This window comes from Rhopalosiphum padi, chromosome 1 (assembly GCF_020882245.1).
Source record: "Rhopalosiphum padi isolate XX-2018 chromosome 1, ASM2088224v1, whole genome shotgun sequence".
In the NCBI taxonomy this organism is placed as follows: Eukaryota; Metazoa; Arthropoda; class Insecta; order Hemiptera; family Aphididae; genus Rhopalosiphum; species Rhopalosiphum padi.
This window is the reverse complement of record NC_083597.1, coordinates 12,972,399-12,992,497: the sequence shown is the minus strand read 5'-3', so window position 1 is coordinate 12,992,497 and position 20,099 is coordinate 12,972,399. Positions and strand designations below refer to the sequence as shown.

The 20,099-nt window shown below is 28.3% G+C and overlaps 2 protein-coding genes across 3 annotated transcripts; one reads left to right on the top strand and one right to left on the bottom strand.

Moving 5' to 3' along the window:
* Window positions 1–612: 612 nt before the first annotated feature.
* Window positions 613–17,188, bottom strand: LOC132917452 (glutamate receptor ionotropic, kainate glr-3-like). 2 transcript variants are annotated; one of them, XM_060978200.1, is made up of 7 exons: window positions 16,883–17,188; window positions 16,050–16,190; window positions 14,029–14,169; window positions 11,738–11,862; window positions 11,011–11,231; window positions 7,170–7,444; window positions 613–1,689 (listed from the first exon to the last, which is right to left on the bottom strand). In XM_060978200.1, the coding sequence occupies exons 2-7, from the start codon at window positions 16,148–16,150 to the stop codon at window positions 1,392–1,394; spliced, it is 1,161 nt and encodes a 386-aa protein (XP_060834183.1). In that variant the 5' UTR covers window positions 16,151–16,190; window positions 16,883–17,188; the 3' UTR covers window positions 613–1,391. The 2 variants fall into 2 exon arrangements, with proteins under 2 accessions (XP_060834183.1, XP_060834184.1); XM_060978201.1 differs by having other exon boundaries at window positions 17,015–17,188.
* Window positions 17,189–17,342: 154 nt separating this feature from the next.
* Window positions 17,343–19,937, top strand: LOC132917453 (uncharacterized). Its single transcript, XM_060978202.1, has 3 exons — window positions 17,343–17,710; window positions 19,391–19,462; window positions 19,567–19,937. Exons 1-3 carry the CDS (start codon window positions 17,648–17,650, stop codon window positions 19,816–19,818), a joined length of 387 nt encoding a protein of 128 aa, XP_060834185.1. The 5' UTR covers window positions 17,343–17,647; the 3' UTR covers window positions 19,819–19,937.
* Window positions 19,938–20,099: the final 162 nt, after the last annotated feature.

Genomic DNA, 20,099 nt, shown 5'->3' with positions numbered 1-20,099 from the left:
GGAATTTTTACCCTAAATCAATTGTTGACAATATTGATTTGTTTATTTAGTTGTAATTCAAAATTGAATAACGTAGACAATTTAGGTATAATATTTATTTTATGTCCATGTTAAAGTTCTAAAAATATTTTTGTTCTTTTTGAACTATTTATAGACGAGAGATATTTTTGATTTTTTATTTGGTTCTTTTTCTATAAATGTGGATAAAAAATTATTTGGAGGGTCAAAACTTTTGTAGTTCATATCGGAACTAACAATATCTAAAAATACTGTCTCCACGAAAAATTGTTTTTCGTATACAATTATATCATTGAATTCAAATTTAACACGTTCATTACAGTGATCCATTCGATATCTACTATATAGCAGAGAGCGGTAACTATTTGTCTAATTTTGTATTGTTTAAAAAATTCATTTTTTAAATTGTTATCATTTTGTTATTGTTATTGGTTTGTTTAAAACATAAGGAGTTAAAACGTTTTTTTACAAAACAACTTATTTAAAACATTTTACAATTTTGTTTGAGAATTAAGTATAATAAGTGTATTATTTAATTACAAATAAAATAAATAATAATAGTATTATATATATTAAATAAATAATATACTTATATATTACGTAAACGGTGAACTAATATAATCGTATTATTATATAATATTTAAATCTATAAAATTGAAAGAAGGCTTTGCTAGAGTTTGTTGAAACATGTCTCATTACTTCTTTTAGTATAGTCACATATCAATATACTATATACGTAGATATACAAATAATTAATCACAAAGTAGTAATTTACAACTAACATATTTACATTAAATGTATTACTTTATATTATAATTATTTTTGGGTCTAAATCTGATAAATAAAACAAGGGTAATATTTTATAATACATTAAAATTGTTTGTCTAAAAAAAGTTAACAAAAAAGAAGTTAACACTTTTAAAATAGTGATGAGTGTTCACTGTTAAAGTTTTACATTTACTGTATACGTACCTATGTTTACAGAAAAACTGCTAAGGTCAAAACTCCGAGTTTGAATTAAATCAAAAGTAACTTTTTTTTTTTTAAAGTGTTCTTGACCAGATCTTTAAAATAGTTCTAGATATATGATATGCTTATGATTTGTATATTATAAATGTTTTATAAATATTTGTCGACATAGACTGAAAATATTTAGATACGAATTATTTTTAAAAGTGTAACATTAAGTGGTCTCATGTCGCTACTCGGCGGGAGTCAATATCCTCTCCCACACCTATACCCATCTTTGCAACCTGTATGTTTGGTTGCCGTGTAATGAAGCTTGAGTTGTCCACCAATTACGTTTATTAACTTGAATTGGGTTTATAGAATTCAGGGAGCTATAATATAAATAGCACACTTAGCGCCACACACTATTTGCGCCAACGGATACCATTAGCAGCTACATGAAAGCTGTCTTGGCTTTTGCGATCAACCTTACGAAATGGGATTGAATTCACAGATCGCTTAGATCCAGCGATGGCCAGTTCGATGAGCATGACGGCAGTGGCGACAACGACAGATAAACCGAGGACGACCAGCAGTCCACGCACGTGTCCGATGGTCACTCCGATGCTGTCGGCTTCAGTGAACGTCCAGTCGCGAAACTGCCTAGACAGCCATTTCTTTTGCAAGTAGTCCACCACGCCGTTGGTGAGCAGCGACACCATTCTGTGCGAAAGACGACATTAGTTAAATCCAAGTACATATTGTACACATAATATAAAAAATATATATATATATACATTGACATGAAATCATTATATTATGAACTCACTGATAAATAATTTAAAAAAATGTCGTGGTTATAATTTCATGTAGATAGTTGCCTGCAATGATGATAGAAAAAACATATTTGTCGCTTCACTCGAAATCGTTATTTCTTAAGTTTTTATCATGCAAATTAATAAGTGTACAAGATTTTTAAGGTTAAGAAGGTAGTTTTAAGATATTTTTTTAGTATTCCCTCCATTCCACCCCCCACCCACCCAAAAAAAACAAAAAATAATTATGAAAATGTATGTTACGTGTGACGTCATTCACAAAACGAATTTAAATTATCTGAATTAAGAATACTTGGACACAACAAATCGGATATTTTTGGTGGTTTGGTATTTTGATAATTGAAAATCGTAAACAAGAATTATATAGTATATGGCACGCGGTGTAAACTCGAAACGTATAACCACGTGTCGTTGTAAGTTTAGTGAGAAAACGCAAAAAAAATACTAGAGAAGTAATTTATATGTCGTATACTCTTTCTTTTCCCTCCAAATAAACCACTGTATGCAATGCGTGACTACAGTTATATTATATACATAACAGTATACAACATTATATAGGGTGATCATAAATAATATTGTCATATTTATTAAATCGATAACGGATTAGCCATAATTATTTATAATACAATAACTACAGTTTATTTGTAAACAATAATATTTTAGAACAAATTGTTTGCCCAATATTTTTTATTGATGGTTACAACTGTTACCAAACTCTAAATCTTGACGACGTGCCAATGACTTATTAACTGTAGTACATTACTCATCATTACACCGTTATATAGTTGATAAGTAGGTAATAGATATACAATATTTATTTTGGTTAGTGATAACATTCGATAATATCCGTACGAGTATATACATTATTAAATAGGTGTAATACTTAAGTTTATAAATAATATTATATAATCGATAAAGAATTTTATACATTTAATTTTCATTTGAAAATTCTATGCTTTCTGGCTGGTTTTGGGAAGCAAAGAAGAACGACAAGATCATGGCCGATTTCAGTTTGAAATCTCAAACGAACGGATCTGATAAAGAAGTAGGGCGGTAGGGTGTGTTGGCCAGTAAACTGCTGAGATTTCGATACTATATAACCTATATATAATATAATATATACGGTCCAGCGTCACTGCAGCAGCTGCTTTAGACTTTCGTAATAATATATTATAATGGTGTGACACCGTGCATTATTACTATCATTGTAGTATATTACAAAGAAAAAGGAACGGAATCGACTGAATTCAATACGAAAAAACACTAATACGTGTAATTTTTTTCATTAAATTATAGTTTTTGAAATTTGTTAAATATTAAGCAAATTCATAAGATCGAAATTTAAACTACCTTTTAGACTGTTCTAATCTTTTATAAATAATTTCAAATGCGGTAAGCGAATAACTCAGAAGACAGAAATTGGATTCTATTAAACCTCTTCATTTAAATTTATTTGTATACTTAATAAGCCACTTATTAAATAATTGTCGCTTATACCGTTTCTCACGATGTTATTATATTTGTTATCGGAATGTTCTATCGATTGGTCATCCGGATAGTGGCTGGCGTCGGTAAACTACGTTTCAATAAAATAATAATATTATAATCAGGCCGCGTAACTCTATCTGGCGGACGTATGAAGCCTAGCTGTAGCCTGGAATCAACAGCCGGGCGACGGATCGCGCTCGTTACTGCTCACGCGACCGAATTGGGGATGTTGCGACGACTAACGAAAGATGAAACTCCCCGGTAAGGAATACCTACATAATATTATAATATTATTTTCTATAGGACATTTTTTATTTTCACGTGTGCGCGATCAGCGAAAAATTTGTGAATTCCCGGTTAGGTTAGGTACGATATTGTTACGCCGAGGTATATAGCAATGTCGTACGAAAAAATGATATACGATATTTTTTTCTCAAATTTTAAACAACGGTGGTGTGTTGTAGCCGTTTTCCGGCACCTCGAGACGTGTCCCCGTGGGTCGAGTAGGTTGACCGCATGCATATATAGTATAATACCATCATAGTACATTATATATATATAGTATATAGTAGATTTATATAATATATGATATATTGTTTTTTGTATAAAACGCGCGCACAGAATAGTATTTTATTTTCAGAATAAAACGAATTGGGTAACTATATAATATATAAAATTATATATGGCGTATATTTTGTGAAATATAAATATTTTTGTTTTTCCTATACAGTTTTAAGTTTTTCACAACCATCCATACGTTATACAAACGCTTTATCTCTTATATTTTTTGTATAATATTTGTTAAAACCATATTTTCATTTTCGGCAGATGTCTATAATTTTAGATTTTAAATTTTAATGCACGAGTGTCAATCATACGCGATATTGCACTGCTATTAAAACTTGCAGCGTATGTTATATTATATTACATAATTATTGTTAATTATAGAGATCGTATCATAGATTGGATGAGTGTAGAGAAGGATGTATATAGTCTTAAATATAATATAACGGGTATGACATAGACGAGAAATGTATATCCTTCGTCGACGGAATTAAAATTGTTATGGTTAATAAACTACAGTTGGGTTCGAATACGTAATTATACGCTTCCATCGAAAATCATTAAATTTTAAAATTATGATTAACTGTTATTGTTATTATTATTACGTGTTCACATTTTGGAAGTCGGCTGAAGTTTATAATAAATATCGAAGTATAATATACTGTTCTAAGTTTCTATCGGACAAGGGTCTTCGTATAGTTTAAATCATTGTAATTAAAAACTATATGAATAAGCAAGCCTAATAACCGTACGTATTGTGTGGATATCTAGACTCAACATTTCCTGGAGTAAAGTTATTCGAATATTTCCTTCAGTATCAAGTTATAAAACAGTGTTGACATTGTCGTTAAATTATACGAAATAGTTACGTACACGTTGCTGTGTTAATTATTATTATAGGTAGATGCGGTCGGTGTGGTATTGATATACCTACTTTATTCAAGTATCATCTACATATACTTGTATATTATTTATATATATTTATTTAGGTTATATTATTAACTAGTTTATTTAGACATATGATGTGATTCACATAAAATATATATTTTATGGGAATGAATTTTTTGACACCCTAAGTCATGGTGGAGTGGTAGACGACAGACGAGCATCAATAATTAATTCTGTTCGCGCTGCACCCTTATGTATAGATGATTGCAGGATAGGGACACTAAAATAATATGGCAGAATAATTAATTACAATGGCAGATGCATTCGTTGTATACTATTTGACAAGTCAGACTAAGTTTAGTTTTGTTTTGATTTTCTTTTGTTATCACATTCCATTGTGTTTTAAAATACAATAAGTGATACCATTATTAACCAACGTTTAATTAGGCATTAGAAAGTATCTATAACATATCCATATTATATTATTATGGTAAATTTATATTAAATTATCTCAATTGTATTTTTCACGAAGAACAGTCAATAAACAATTAAAAGTTGTTAAACAATTAAAGTCTGACATATAAATTTTTTTTTTTTTTTGAATCTGTTATTCACTACACAATTTATATTTATGTAAATGTTTTATAAATGGAGTTTTTCCGTCAATAAAGAAACAAAATAAATATATGGATAGACGGGTAGCAAATGACTGCTTATTCCTATAGAAGTATTACAGAGACTACAAGTCTACAACAATAATCATACCATGATTATACTATTAGAATGATTAGGTACCTATAATAAAGTTAAAGTCGTCCTTAGGCCCAGACCCTGCATCTTGCAATTTTTAGTATGATTTTTTGGGGCTTGACTTATATAAGAGACTCAACTTATAATACCATTAAAAATCTATGTTTTATATAGCAAAATAGTAAAGGAATATGTTTTAGAAATAAAATATTAAAGTGCATATTATTATATATTTAAGAGTTAATAAGTAAATAACTGTTGTAGTTGTTGTAGTCAAGCATTATAATAGAATATTATGATAATAGGGTAAAATTACAAAGGCTATTGAAATAATTTCAGAAAACCTTAGAGCTTTTTTGTTACATGCACTGTTCATTGTTTATTATTTGGTTCTCAGAGAAATCCCGTGATACAAAAATAAAAATATTTTGAAATTTGTAAATTTTGAATCAATCAATATGAATAGTGCTTCGAAGACACTTGTAAATATAAATTTATGTTAGGTTTCACATCGGGCCTCACGAATCCTAGAAACTTCCCTTAACATGTTATACCGTATATTCAGCGTATATATTATAATTGGAGATAGGATGTTAATGACTTGCATTTTTTCCTTTAATTCTATAAAATGTTATCTTGGCTAAAAATTAATTTCATGCTTCCTTGATTCAGAATATTATACTAATTTTATTTTGCATTTTTAAGCATATTTAACTATAAATGTATGCATTTATTAAATATGCATATTTTTATTTTTAATGTCATTTTTTTGGGCAAGATTGTTTGCCTAAAAATTACCTTTTGCTTTTCGCCCAAATATTTTAAAACTATTTTACCTTTTCACCCATGAATATTATAGCATTTGTTGACCACATTTTTGTATTTTTTTATATTACTTTTTTTTTTATTTAATAATATTTTTAACACAAATCTATATTCTTTTTTATTTTTAATACTATATTGTAATAAACTAATAAATGACAAATGCTTACAAATGTACAAATACACAATATATTTTTGGAGTGTAATAAAATCCGTCTCTTCTTCGTGGTACTCTTTGGGTAATGCTAAATGGCTTTATAAAACTAATTTACACAAATAAATAATGAAGTGATTCCCTAAGTGTATTATAAAAATATGGTCAAATAATGCTATAATATTCTTGGGCTTAAAGGTAAAATAGTTTTAAAATATTTGGGTGAAAAGAGACGTGGGCGAAAAGCCAAAGGTATTTTGTTGGTGAAAAGAGTCACGCCCCATTTTTTTAAATATTTTTTCATATTATAATGTATAGGTCATATTTGGTATTTTTTGTACAATGTGGGGTAGTTTTCTTGAATTTGAGATTTTAAGAAAATTTGTTTAAAAATATAATTTTATGATTAGTTGTAATTTTTGTTTGTGTTATTAGTTATTACTTATTAATATAATTTATATTTTAATTTTTAATGATTTTATGTATATATATTTTTTTACTTTAAATTAAACTTAAAATTTAATTGTTTACTACATTTTGTTTACAAACGGTTTTTTATATTTTTAAATCATTTTTTAAAAATTTTTTAGGTTCTTTTCTATATTTTTTAAGCATTAAAGTATTTTTTTGCGTAATTTTGGATACTGTTTTAGATCATCAATATCCTATCTCTAGTTATAATTGTATATAAATATACTTGCATCTCATTAATCAGGGGTGTGTATGGCGATCCCTTGACGGTCAGCACTGATGCGTAAGCTACCGCATGACGACCGGCCACTGACATAACTCGACACCCATCATGGTGACTCATAGCCCTGGCCATCACCATGGGTGTTTCCAAAACCAACAGGGCTTGATCACTGCACACTGATTTGGCCATCACCTCGATATCGCCGTACTCGTACTGGGGGCACGGTGGAACGTTCACCACTCCCAGCCACCGTTCCATTAAAAACGTATCCGTCTCGTTCGCCTGCAGATTTATATATACATATATATATGTGACATATATCATAATATACAGACAGATGCATAATTAGTAGGGCTATGTCATTTTACAAGTTAAAACTGATATGCAAAAAATATTATTCAAATTTTACTATTATACATTTTACATATTATTATTTATTTATTTTGCTATAATTGTTTTAGTTCAATCATACTTAAAACAACTAAATTTTAATAAATATTACTACATATTATTTTTAGTAATACATACTTAAAAATATATAATTATATATATAATACACAAAGATATTAATGATATTATGTCCTATTTAGATAAAAAAAATAAATTATTGCGTTAATTTTTTTTATAATAATAGGAAAAACAAAACCAAAAGTCATTTTTTGATTCAAAATAATCGAATTTAACTTTTTTAGGAATGTTATTAAAATTACCCAGTATTTTAGTTATACATATGAAAAAAAATTAATAGTTAATTTAATTACAGCATTTAAATTAAATTATAAAACAGGCAATCTAAATATTATAGTTATAATTATACTGTGAAAATAGTTGATGTTACTGAATTAATTTTTCTATACCTCTATACTTTAATAATTGTTAACATATTATGCACTATAACTTAATTTTTAATGCACTTGCAAGGTTATGAAAATATAATAGAGTTGAATAATATGCGTAAATCGATCTTTAATGAAACTACTGAACTGAAATAACTGAATTATTGAATAGAGCACAAGTTAACGGATATAGTACTCAGAAATATTGACTGTATAAGTTTTATGCACCTACTATATATATGCAATGCAGTCATGTCATGTAATGTTAAATTATTACTATTTACTAACGCATCATATACCATTTATAAGTGTACTAGTGTACATACCTATAATGGGTAAGTCAAATGCTTTTATAAATTAAAATATTTAAATTCCGTGTTGCAATAGTGTAACGATAAGGCCATAATATCCTTGAAATGCATCGATATTATATTATTTATATCTCCTTTTCACAATAAACAAAGCCTTTATAATATAGTGTTAAGAATTTATACTATATGTTATTTTTCCATACGTAGAAGCATATCTACATAAGTGTAGCGGTTTATTTACGACAATTTTTCCTAAATCTAAATTGATAAATAAATATATATTTTTATTTTAAATTATACAGATTAATTTTATACTAATAAATACGTATTACACAAACATTAATTATATGTTAGGTAATATACCTGTAATAATTATTGTTCATAGTGTGCTGGAAAATATATGTATTTACGCCAAATAAAAATTCGATATACTACAAAGAAAAGAAGTTAGTTCGTTTATTATAGTATTTTTTAATTAATAAAAAAAAAATCTCCCAATATATTTTTGTCAAGTTTTTTTTTACTTTTGTCTCTACATATCTGAACCATAAATACAGTTGTCAGTGGTCAAGCACTACAACTGAGAGACCTAATTTTTAATCGTTTTGAGTGCAGACATGGATTAATTATTCACAGTCGCTTTTATCACTTAATACTTGTTTTCGCTATACGTTTTTAATGGACAAACTCCAAAATTATTTTTAACGATTTTAAATAAAGGTCGGTTATTCGATTTCATCTTGAAAACAATGAGTCCACGTAACTGCGTACCTTGTATGCGGATTTAAAATTTAAAAATATAGATAATATAATTTCATGATTATAGTATAGTATTCCCAATTCGATTTTCCTACTAATTTTTCCCAGTTTTACTTTTCCCGAATCTTAAATTACCAATTTTAATATTTACTAAAAAAAATTATAATATATATATATTTATAATAATATAATATTATATTTTTCATAAATTAACTTATATATTACCGCGTCGTGTATTTTTCCTACATTAACTCATATTTATACCGAGTTAAGTGTATTCATTAAATAAAAATGTAAAATAAATATTATAAATCCACAATTTCCGATAATGAATTTTGAACAATCAATAATAAATGCGACGAAGAAAATAACTGGAGTTGAAATACACGTTTATTTATTTCATTTTTGTCAAAGTCATTATTGTCGTATCCAGGCAGAATGATTACAGTCAATATAATAATCCAGAAAGTTAGCAATTCAGATGATCTGCGCTTTTGAATTTGTTTCACCATAAAAAGTAGTAGAAACATCTGATGATTTATTTGAATTAGTACTTGTAGAATATATGCCAATTGTCGAATATTTTGAGGTAAATTATTTTTTTATAAATTAATATATAATAAAATAGCTACTTATATTTTTATATAACAATATTTAAATATTTAATGATTGACAAATTACATTTTTGGGAGGCAAGCTGTAATAGTTGGAGAAGATGTACTGAATTCAGATTACTTCGAAAATCGTGGAACTAGTACCAGTAGTACTGTATAGTATTCCAACGATTTGCAAGAACTAATAAATTGTAAGAAATCTGGCATATCGGTTTCAAGTGATTGTCGGACGACAACATCCTAGCGTTTATACAATTTTCACTGAACTTAGAAAAAAACAAGTCGACACTGAGTGCATTCTACGATAACTGAATCTAGGACAAAAGATAAAGAAGTGTCCAATATGGTACGACTGAAGTAGAAGAAAGAATATGTAATATTGTTTTCAAGTATGACGAATTTGTTAATAACAATGATATAATTTGCATACATTGGTCATAATTTAAAATTTGAATACACTTTGATTTATTTATACTACTTTTTTCATTATACTAATACATTTTAAAATTAGTAATAAATCATTTTTGTTACAGAGTAATATGAAAATATAATTTCGAGAAAAGTAACTTTTTAGAAAACTGGTATTATGAAATAGAACTTTTGAGAACCAGTGGTATTGAGAAAAAGAACTTTTGAAAAAAATATCGTGAAAAATAGATTGGAAAAAGTGTCACCTTACCCAATTTCATTTTATGATTATCATATTTCGTTATAACTTTATAAGTATAGTAAATGGCTCATATTATATATATGTTAAGTTTATATATAATATTATTAATATTGTTTAACTACCAGGATTTATACCCGGGATAACGAGTTTTTTTTTTAAATTAGTGTTGTTGTTAATTATTGTACGATTAAAAAATAATTTAGAAAAAGGATTTAACACGAAAATAACAGAGATATATATAGTTTTAAGAAAGAAACTAAATTTCACTAAAAATGTAAGAAAACGTTGACTTTGCATTATATACTGTTATTATTTTTTATTTATTATACTATTACGAAAAATGTATTATTGTTTTTACATTTTGATGTTCTTCAAAGTTGAATAACTTAACTTAGACTTCTCGTTTATATCCCACGTGATATCTTATTTCTGTATAATATTATTTTATAATTATTAAAAACTAACAATGCGGCACTGATTCGAGGTACTACTTGGAAGTCACTTTCAATTAGCATGTATTATTCAAATGTATTTAAATTTTCGTTTTTCTTTAAATTTGCATTGATAAATTAACCTATTTCAAACCCCCTAAAAATCATAGGTGGCGGCGTCCTCTTAAATATCATCATAAATAATAAAAAAAATATAGTATAGTTACTTTAAACAGCAAGTATCCAAAGCTGTTGCGCCGCACGCACACCACGTGTGTTCGCAGTCTGGACAGCGATTCCAACGACGGGATGGCCAGGTCAGATTTGTCAACGGTCAACCGGGAAAACAGCACGGCTGAGTACGACGTGCTGATGCACAGCCCGAACAGTAACGTGACCCAGGATACAACGCGCACAGAACAAGCGTTGGTGTTGACGGTGTGAAGTCCTACAAATAATAATGATCGAGATTTAATGTAATTATTAGTTATTATCGTATGCGTATTATATATTTATATTATGATTCGGAAAAGGTTTAAAATAGTATGTTTAATTATACATTTATATGTGTGGTGTGTCTATATGCACTATGGGTACGAAATATTTCATTATTTTTCTATTGGTCGAATAGAATCCGGATATCGATAACTCGACATATTTTTAATAATTTTTATCATTAATTAATCATTTATTATAAAGAGTCATGAGATAGACAACTTGGAGATAAAAACATTCCTTATTTTAGTACTGTACTCTTTATAAATATTTACATTTTTAAGTTGTATCACTGTTAATAATCATTGTGTGTTTATTGTTTTAGAAGCTTTGCAGTATCATGGTCCACCACGCCAAAATCACCGTTTACGGCTCACCACCACATCGAACTATGTCCGTACGCGTGTTCTTAGTTTCTTACACATATAACTTATAAGTTATAATGTACAACGGACATACCTTGACTGCAAATCGACCCCCACACGATGAAGAAATAGGATATTAGGCTAGGAGAATCGGTAGCCGATCGCTGCCACCTCTGCGGTTGTACCACAGGTACGTCATCCACCGGCGGAATACAATGTCTGAAACACAAAAATTATTATTATTGTATATAGGTACTAAAGAATATAATATCCCGTATTATTAGACACTACGAGCTACATGCCAAATTTAGAAAATTTCACCGAGTCATTAATTATCTGTTTTTTTTTCCCATTTCTTCTTAAAAAAAACATTGTGTAAAAAAATTTATGCTTACGTCAGTTTACTAAAAAAAGAGAGTGGATACTTAAAAACTATTGTAAGATACTAAGATCTCACGTTATTACGTATACGAATAAAGTATATTATAATGTAGTCATGTCATTCTTTCCAATCGAGTCACGGTAAAAAATGTATCGTTAACGTATACATGTTATATATTTAAATTTTCTGGTTGTTTATCGCAAATACACACGAACTGCAGGGAAATAATAATATTTCGAATTGATAATATTTTGATGGATGGTCTCCCGAAGTAGGTAATAATAAAGGAAGAAATAAAAATTACGTATTTTTACGCGGGAAAGTTCGGCAATGTCAACTGGGTTGGCGGATTTCACGCCCAAGCTCTAAAGTGTGCGGCAGGATTCTAAGATCCTGGTACAAAGCTCACGACCACTATGGAGGGGTGAAAAACGCTCAGTCACACACACATAAACATATACGCACGCACACATATATACTACGCTATTGATTTTACCCCTCTCTGATAATGCACGGGGACCCTACATTATTATACGAGCGTTTGCAAAGGTTACATTTGCATATTATTGTACCGGCTTGAATAGATTCGTCTTACTATATATTTTACATACAATATATACATAATATTCGTTTCGGCCAGCGAATCGTTTTAACCGAATGGCCGATTTGTTTTATTTATGTATATGTATATATTATAATTAAACGTGATTATTCATAATTTGTAAACCATATAATACGAAATTCTCGAAATCATAAAATATTAGATCATCTTGAGTTATAAGTATACACGATGACTATTCAATTTGTTCATTCTCACACAAGAATATATTTTTCACTTTTATAACATATACGTACTACGTGCTCTAAAAATAATATAAATTGAGATTATCTTTTATATTTTACTTTATTTAAAATTTTAAAAGTTTAAATGTGTTTAATATATATTACGGTCTTGCTTATACGATATATAGCACAAATATTTTATGAAAACGTTGTTTTTAGTTAAGATTATATTGCAATTAATAAAACCTCACACATGACAATTATTCTATAAAAAAATCCATTTTTTAAACCTCTCTCGTAAAGACATTGAAATAATATATGTATTTATATGTGTTTAGTAGTACCTAATGTATTTAAAACTTAAATGTAGATATATATATATATATATTATATTCTTGGATAAACTAAATAACGCATGAAAATTACAAACGGTATATTTGCTTAAATTATTTAAAATGTTAATAAGATAATAAGTAAACATTTATTTGCCCACAGATCTATTGAGGTCTTTAAGGAACTACTAAAAATGACGACAAATAATAACAAAATTATTAATGATAGTTTTATTTTTATATTTTAATTAGAAGAAATATTTGATGAAAAAAAAATAGAACTAATTAAACTAATTAATATAAAAGTTTTTCTTTTTATATCTATTCTCGCGATATTTTAAATATTTTTCGTATCATTTTAATGAGTTCAATTTGTTTTATTTTAATAAGCAATATTATACAAAATTATATAACGTTGAAATTTCATAAAATCAAATTTTCTACCAGACTAAATAAATATTAATTTAAATATATAATTATAAGTATATAGTATACACAAATATATTTTATGCATATATCATTATAAATATAATATTATCTAAAGGATAGGTATTTTTCCCGTCAGTGAAAGGAATAAAAACGACCAATATTCGATTTGCTTCGACGGTCATAACTTATGAATATTTATGACTTGTAACTGCAATATATATATTATATTATAGGTTCCGACCTTTTCTCGCTCTATAATTATACGCAGACGGCAGTAGCAGTTATGCATACGTGAACGCAACTTACCTATTTAACGAAATACAATACTAAACAAGGTAATTACAACATGCAACTAAATATCGTACGAAACATCCCTTTTATCGTTTGTTAATATTATTTATAATAAATATTATTATATAATATTTGTGTTTTATCATATTCGACCATGACATTTCACACCTGATTTTCGCGACCAACCACATGCACACGACGATCACGAACATCGTCAACAAAAACGCTGCCCAAACTTCCGGACTCCAAGTCACCAAATACGACAGTGAAGTAGCCCGATTGACAGTGTACTTTGCGTACAATTCGTACCTGCAAGATCAAAACGATTCATGTAGAATAGTTCTATGCATTTTATACGAGATCCGCGTATGTAATGACTACGGTTAGTTGTAGGTAATACAATTGTAATATTATATAATATATAATTCATATAATATAGGTTGATTCTTTTATCGAACAACACTCATTATTTCATTATCTAATAGTGATTTTAAAAATATATTTTTTACATAATTTCTAGTCAAAATAAAATCATAACTAAAAAATATATATAGATGCTTTTTAATATTTTTAATGTTATATTTTTTTAGGTTTTTATTTTTTTGAATGACAACATACATTTTTAATTTCATATTATAAATAAGAATATTTTTTGGAGTATTTTGATACATAAAAATTGAAATTCGAATGTGTAGTTTATGAGTTATAAGTATTTAAAGTTTAGTTGAGCAGATTGGAGAGGTACGGAGATACCCCACAATATATTGAATTACTACTCCGCTTACTAAAACTTAAAATATTATTATTATTTAATCTATGAACAACTCATCTGAATTTCAATTTTTATCAAAAACATTAATATATTTTGAAATAATGCATTATAAAAACAGTTTAACTGGGACATAGTATTAATTGACAGTTAAGCCCTACTGTCAGTTAGTTAATTGAAAAACCGGCCCTAAGAAACCGAGTTTAAGGCTTTGAGCGTTGCGTCGAGTTTTTTTATATTTTAGTTTTTAAATGAGTTATAAGTGAAAATTTTGCTGTAGGTAACTTATTTTAAACATATTGTTAAAATATTATTTTATAATATTGTTACAACTATCATAAAGAAATATTGGAACGTAGAACACTCTATAATATTGACACAATCTTTTAAAGAAATATTTTCAAAACGTTTTAATTATGTTTTTTATAAAAAATATTTATATTACATAATAAAAATACATTGTGCTAATATTTAAATCAATATGTTGTCAAAATAATTCTAAAAATATATTTTTGAAATGTGATGTGAATATTTTTGAACAATATTTTGCTCATACATGTGAAAAACATATTGCACCAATGTGTAATTTAGTAATATTGTAAGCAACATATGTATTAAATATTGAATATGTTTAAATTGCTATGTGGGTGAGTATATTGTTCGATAAAAAAATTACTAATAATATTAATATTAATATGTGTACAAAATAGATACAAAATCCTAATAATGTATCAAATTTGACAAAACTAAAGCGGAATACATATTATTAAGCAATTTTCAATATTTTTTCAAGTTGACTTGTGGCAGTAAGTATAATATTATATGTATAGTACACAATTACGTGATTCGTGATGATAGTAGTTTACGTTTAGACGGCGTTCGTTATTTTATGCTATAATGCTTTCGTGATTTTATGGTATTACAATAAATAATTCATATAATATACTTGTAGCAGTTGTATGTAGGTATTGCGTCATCCCATTGCAGTACGACTTGCGTAGAAGAAACGCGTAAATAGAAATATCTAGTATAATAAGTATGTTAAATGATGTATACTTAAATATTAGGTATATACTTAAAATAGCATTATTGTAAAATCTATGGCGATATAAAATATTGCGAAAATCGCACTTATATCTTAAATATTGTCTAGTGAGGAAAGTTGTCAATTGATAATAATTTTCGAATCGATGGACGCTTGATGCACTGCTTCAGTTTATATAAATAATTACATTACAATACCATATACGTCATTCTTGTGACATTTATCACATTTATGTATATACTCTCAACCTTTAACACAAGCCTTATTGCTTAGGTACGCGGTATGCGGTTGATAAATCATATATTTTTTATTGTTAAAATGTGTTAATTTCTATAAGAAATGGTTTTTATTTAAAAAAAAAATATAGTAACGTACCATGTTTTAAAAATCGGAATTGAAAAATCGAAATCCTGTACGTCAGTAGTGGTGACCACGATCGGCACCAAGAGGACGTCACCAGTGTTTTCTTTCAACATTGATCTGCCTTTAATGAAGTCTCCACGCACATAATTACTACTGCTCACCAAACAGATATATTATTTATATTAGTATAATGTACATTAAATATCAGTATCATAATATCTGTGGAGGCTAAGGGTAGATTACCCCCCTACCCTTTAGAGCTAGGCTATGTTTTTGTACGTATTTATTATTATTGTATACGACTGTTGAATTGGCAAATAAGTATTAAATACAAATATATAACACAAATTACAAAACATATATCACTGTAAAAAAAAGTTATGAAGTTGATGATGTGAGACATGAGGGGTGCCATCCGTGTCTAGTGTTGTAATAGAAAATGTAACCACCCCTACCTCTCATCACCTTTGATCGAGTCAAGGGCGGACACGCCCATTTTTCACGTTATTAATAAACACTATAAATATATAGTTTTGAAACGCGTACTTATGTACACGATTATTAAAATATGAATATATACAGTATAATTATTATTAATACATCATAATTTAGACGTCTCTTTGTTTTGCTCTCTCTCTCTCTTTAAAAAAAAACTTTATTGAGCGTTTTGCGGTTAGCTACTATTATTACTGTTTTTGTGCATATATTTACACATATAATATTGTTAAATATTACTTACACCTACGCGAGTGAACGATACATTATAATATTCGCATTAATTACACCTAGTCACAGCTATATATATATATATATATATATATATTAATGTGTGTGTGTATACGAACCAGTTGTCATAATAATAATGGTAATAATATCATCATCGCATAACCGCCGCGGTCGTATATGACGAACGAAGACGAATAGGTAGTATATCTGTAAGTAAATATAACGCGCTGTACACACACACATAATATTACCTGTCGTTATTTGCTTGACATCGATTTATCGGTCTCGACGGGAGAAAAAAAAATTTAAAAAAATGGTAAACACCTCGTTTTACAATTTAAAATTCGCAAACACACGCGTGTATAATTGCTCGACGTATGTGACGCGCGGAGAGGAGGAATGCTATGTGTATATATAATTATCACGTTTATGTATAAATATAAATATATATATAAATGTGTACGCACTCCGGTACCAGAAACGTGGTATACAATAGCGCTGTTCTGGCATTTTGTTTTTTGTTTTTTTTTTTTTTTTTTTTATGTTTTGGTTTTTACATTTTCAATGACACGTTTATTGTGTGTCGTACAAGTCGACATATTATAACCGTGTCTACGCGCACGCCGTGAAAACTGTCAAGCGCCATATAAATTTTCAATTAACCGCGTCGTTGTTTGTGCTCCTACCGCCGAAGCGAAGAAGACTTATCTGCCGCCGCCCCGTGTGTCAGCGTATAATACGAGTAGATAATAGCTGGCGTATACCTTCGTAGCTATTACGTTTTCGCGAGATCGCCGTACGATTGTTCGTCGTCGTAGGTAATTTACAATATTATATAGTGTTGTACTGTCGTCGGGTCGGAAATCGCAGCGACGCCCGCCAACATGAGGGGACATTGGATTTTCGTCCTTTTGTGCTTGTCGTTTGTCGGAGAACTAGTGTTCGGCGTAAGTTGTCGTTATTCATAGGTATACAATTATGTTATATGTACAATATTATGATATGCGGTCACTCATTATTAAAACATAGTCGATATAGTAATGACAAAGGTATACCTGTACACGGGTAATAGTATACTTTAATAATATACTCTCGTCTACGAGTGTCTGCGAGTAGTAGGTATACATAACACATCAGTCCATATATATTTTTGTAAATTTTGCTACTACACTACACTTACCCATTTTTTTTTTTTTTAGTATATCTAGACAAACCTCTTTTAAGGGTTGTATAACTAGTAAACATAAACTTTCTTTTGTCTATTTGTCATTTGCTACTGCACACAAAAATAGGGCATGTAACATATTATATGGGCGATTCACGCGCGGCCGCGCTCGTCGACCCGATTTAATCCAGTACTTACTGTGCACTTTTTCAAATTATGATTTCAATCGCCTGTTTAAAGATCATAATGTTATAATATTAATTTCTACTTTCTGTGTATAATTATACTAGGTAATTAGTAATATTTAGTCAAACGCCTATACCTACTCTATATTGCATTATTGCCTGTTATTATTTGGATTTTTAAAAATTATATAACTAATGCAAGTACTTACTAGGTACCTATACTTATCGATATTATAAATTGTATATGTCAGTACATCATAACCTAAAGCCGGAACCTATGCTCATTGTTCAAATTCAAAAATTCAAAATTCTTTTGTAGTGTTATTATAGTTTAATTTTTATAATAGGTATACCTACCTAGTTGCGTAACTAGATAACTATAGGGAGGGGGAAAAATAATTTATTCACCAAAATCAAGAATCAATAACCTAATTGTTTGTTTTTACACAAGTTTTAAAAATGATTTTATAACTTAGAAACAAATCGTAAGTATCCATATCCTTAAATAATATTAAGTAGGAACTAAGAGTTAATTAAAAAATGTGCTTTAACATGTTTACAAAAAAATAGACGCTATTATCATAATCCTGTACCTAATCATGATTCATGAAATAATATTTTTGGGATATTTTTCAATTTTTGTAACACATAATATAACGCAATAACGTTGAAAATAGTCAACATATTGTAGAAACGTGAAAAAATGCAGTTTAATGCAATAATTTGAGAAAAATAAATTGTTATCTCATAAATATACCTATGATGTTAAATGTATTGCATTCTTTTTTTGTTTCAGAAAATTAAAAGATTATCATTAATGGTATAACTGGGAGAGGGGGTAAAATTATACCTACATCTATTTAAAGTTACCTCTCTACAATTACGCCATTGTCTATACTTTCTAAAAAATAGCAACCAGTAATTTATAAGGAACTATAGTTAATCGAATTTTTGTGTTGATACTTCGATAGGTATACCATTATTTTCATATGAATCATTTTCTTAATAATTTACATGGAGATTCTTATTTGAACAAAAAAAAAAATATCAGGTACTCAGTGCACTCTTTAAATGCAGTTATTTCATTTATATTTGAAAATATGGTTTTTAGGAATAACCGCATAGATTTGCTTTGAAACGAAACGATAATACTGGAGTGAACCGTGAACGTGTTTAACGAATTATTCTCTTAACGCATCATCTATATACATTATACACTATAATTTGATTGTATGTCTATATGATATTTACCTTTAATTGTTTACGTTCTAATTTAGAGTTTGTTTCCTCCAATTCCTCCGAACGGTCAAAATCCATCGCAACCAGAAAACGTGTCTCCACAACAAGAAGTAAGGAACGTGTATTCTTAACTGTCTTTGCAGTTATTTTTATGTACATTTTAAAATTTAATGTACATAGTCTAGTATTAATCATAAATTGAGTATGATTTAAGGTCAATTGGCCATTAAACAATTTAGCTACACCTGAAGTGATCGTCGTCGGAGAATCCACGCTTAATACCAGAGGTCTCCACATGGAACAAACTAGAGACAAGCCGTTGGAAACCAGTTTAAAAGCCGAAGAAATATTACCAAAAGCTATTGTTATTGGAACTGAACAAAAAGCAGTCAGTGAAATTGTAACCAGAAATAATGCAGAAATGGAAAATAAAAATCTTCGACCAATAATAATTGATAACAATTGATAACATAATACTTGATCCATATTAAACATAATGTACAATTTTTCAAAATAAATATTTCATTATAAATATTAATCATTACTTAAAATTGGAGAATGAAAATATATATTAATTGTACCTGATTTCCAGACGTTTTTCAATGATTTTCCAAATTTCACCTACATATCCTGAGATATCATTAATCTTACCGTCATTTGTCATTAACAACAAATATGGTGGCATCTACATGTCAATATATCAAAATTATATTACAATTCAGAAAATATAAGGTATTTTCTAAAGTT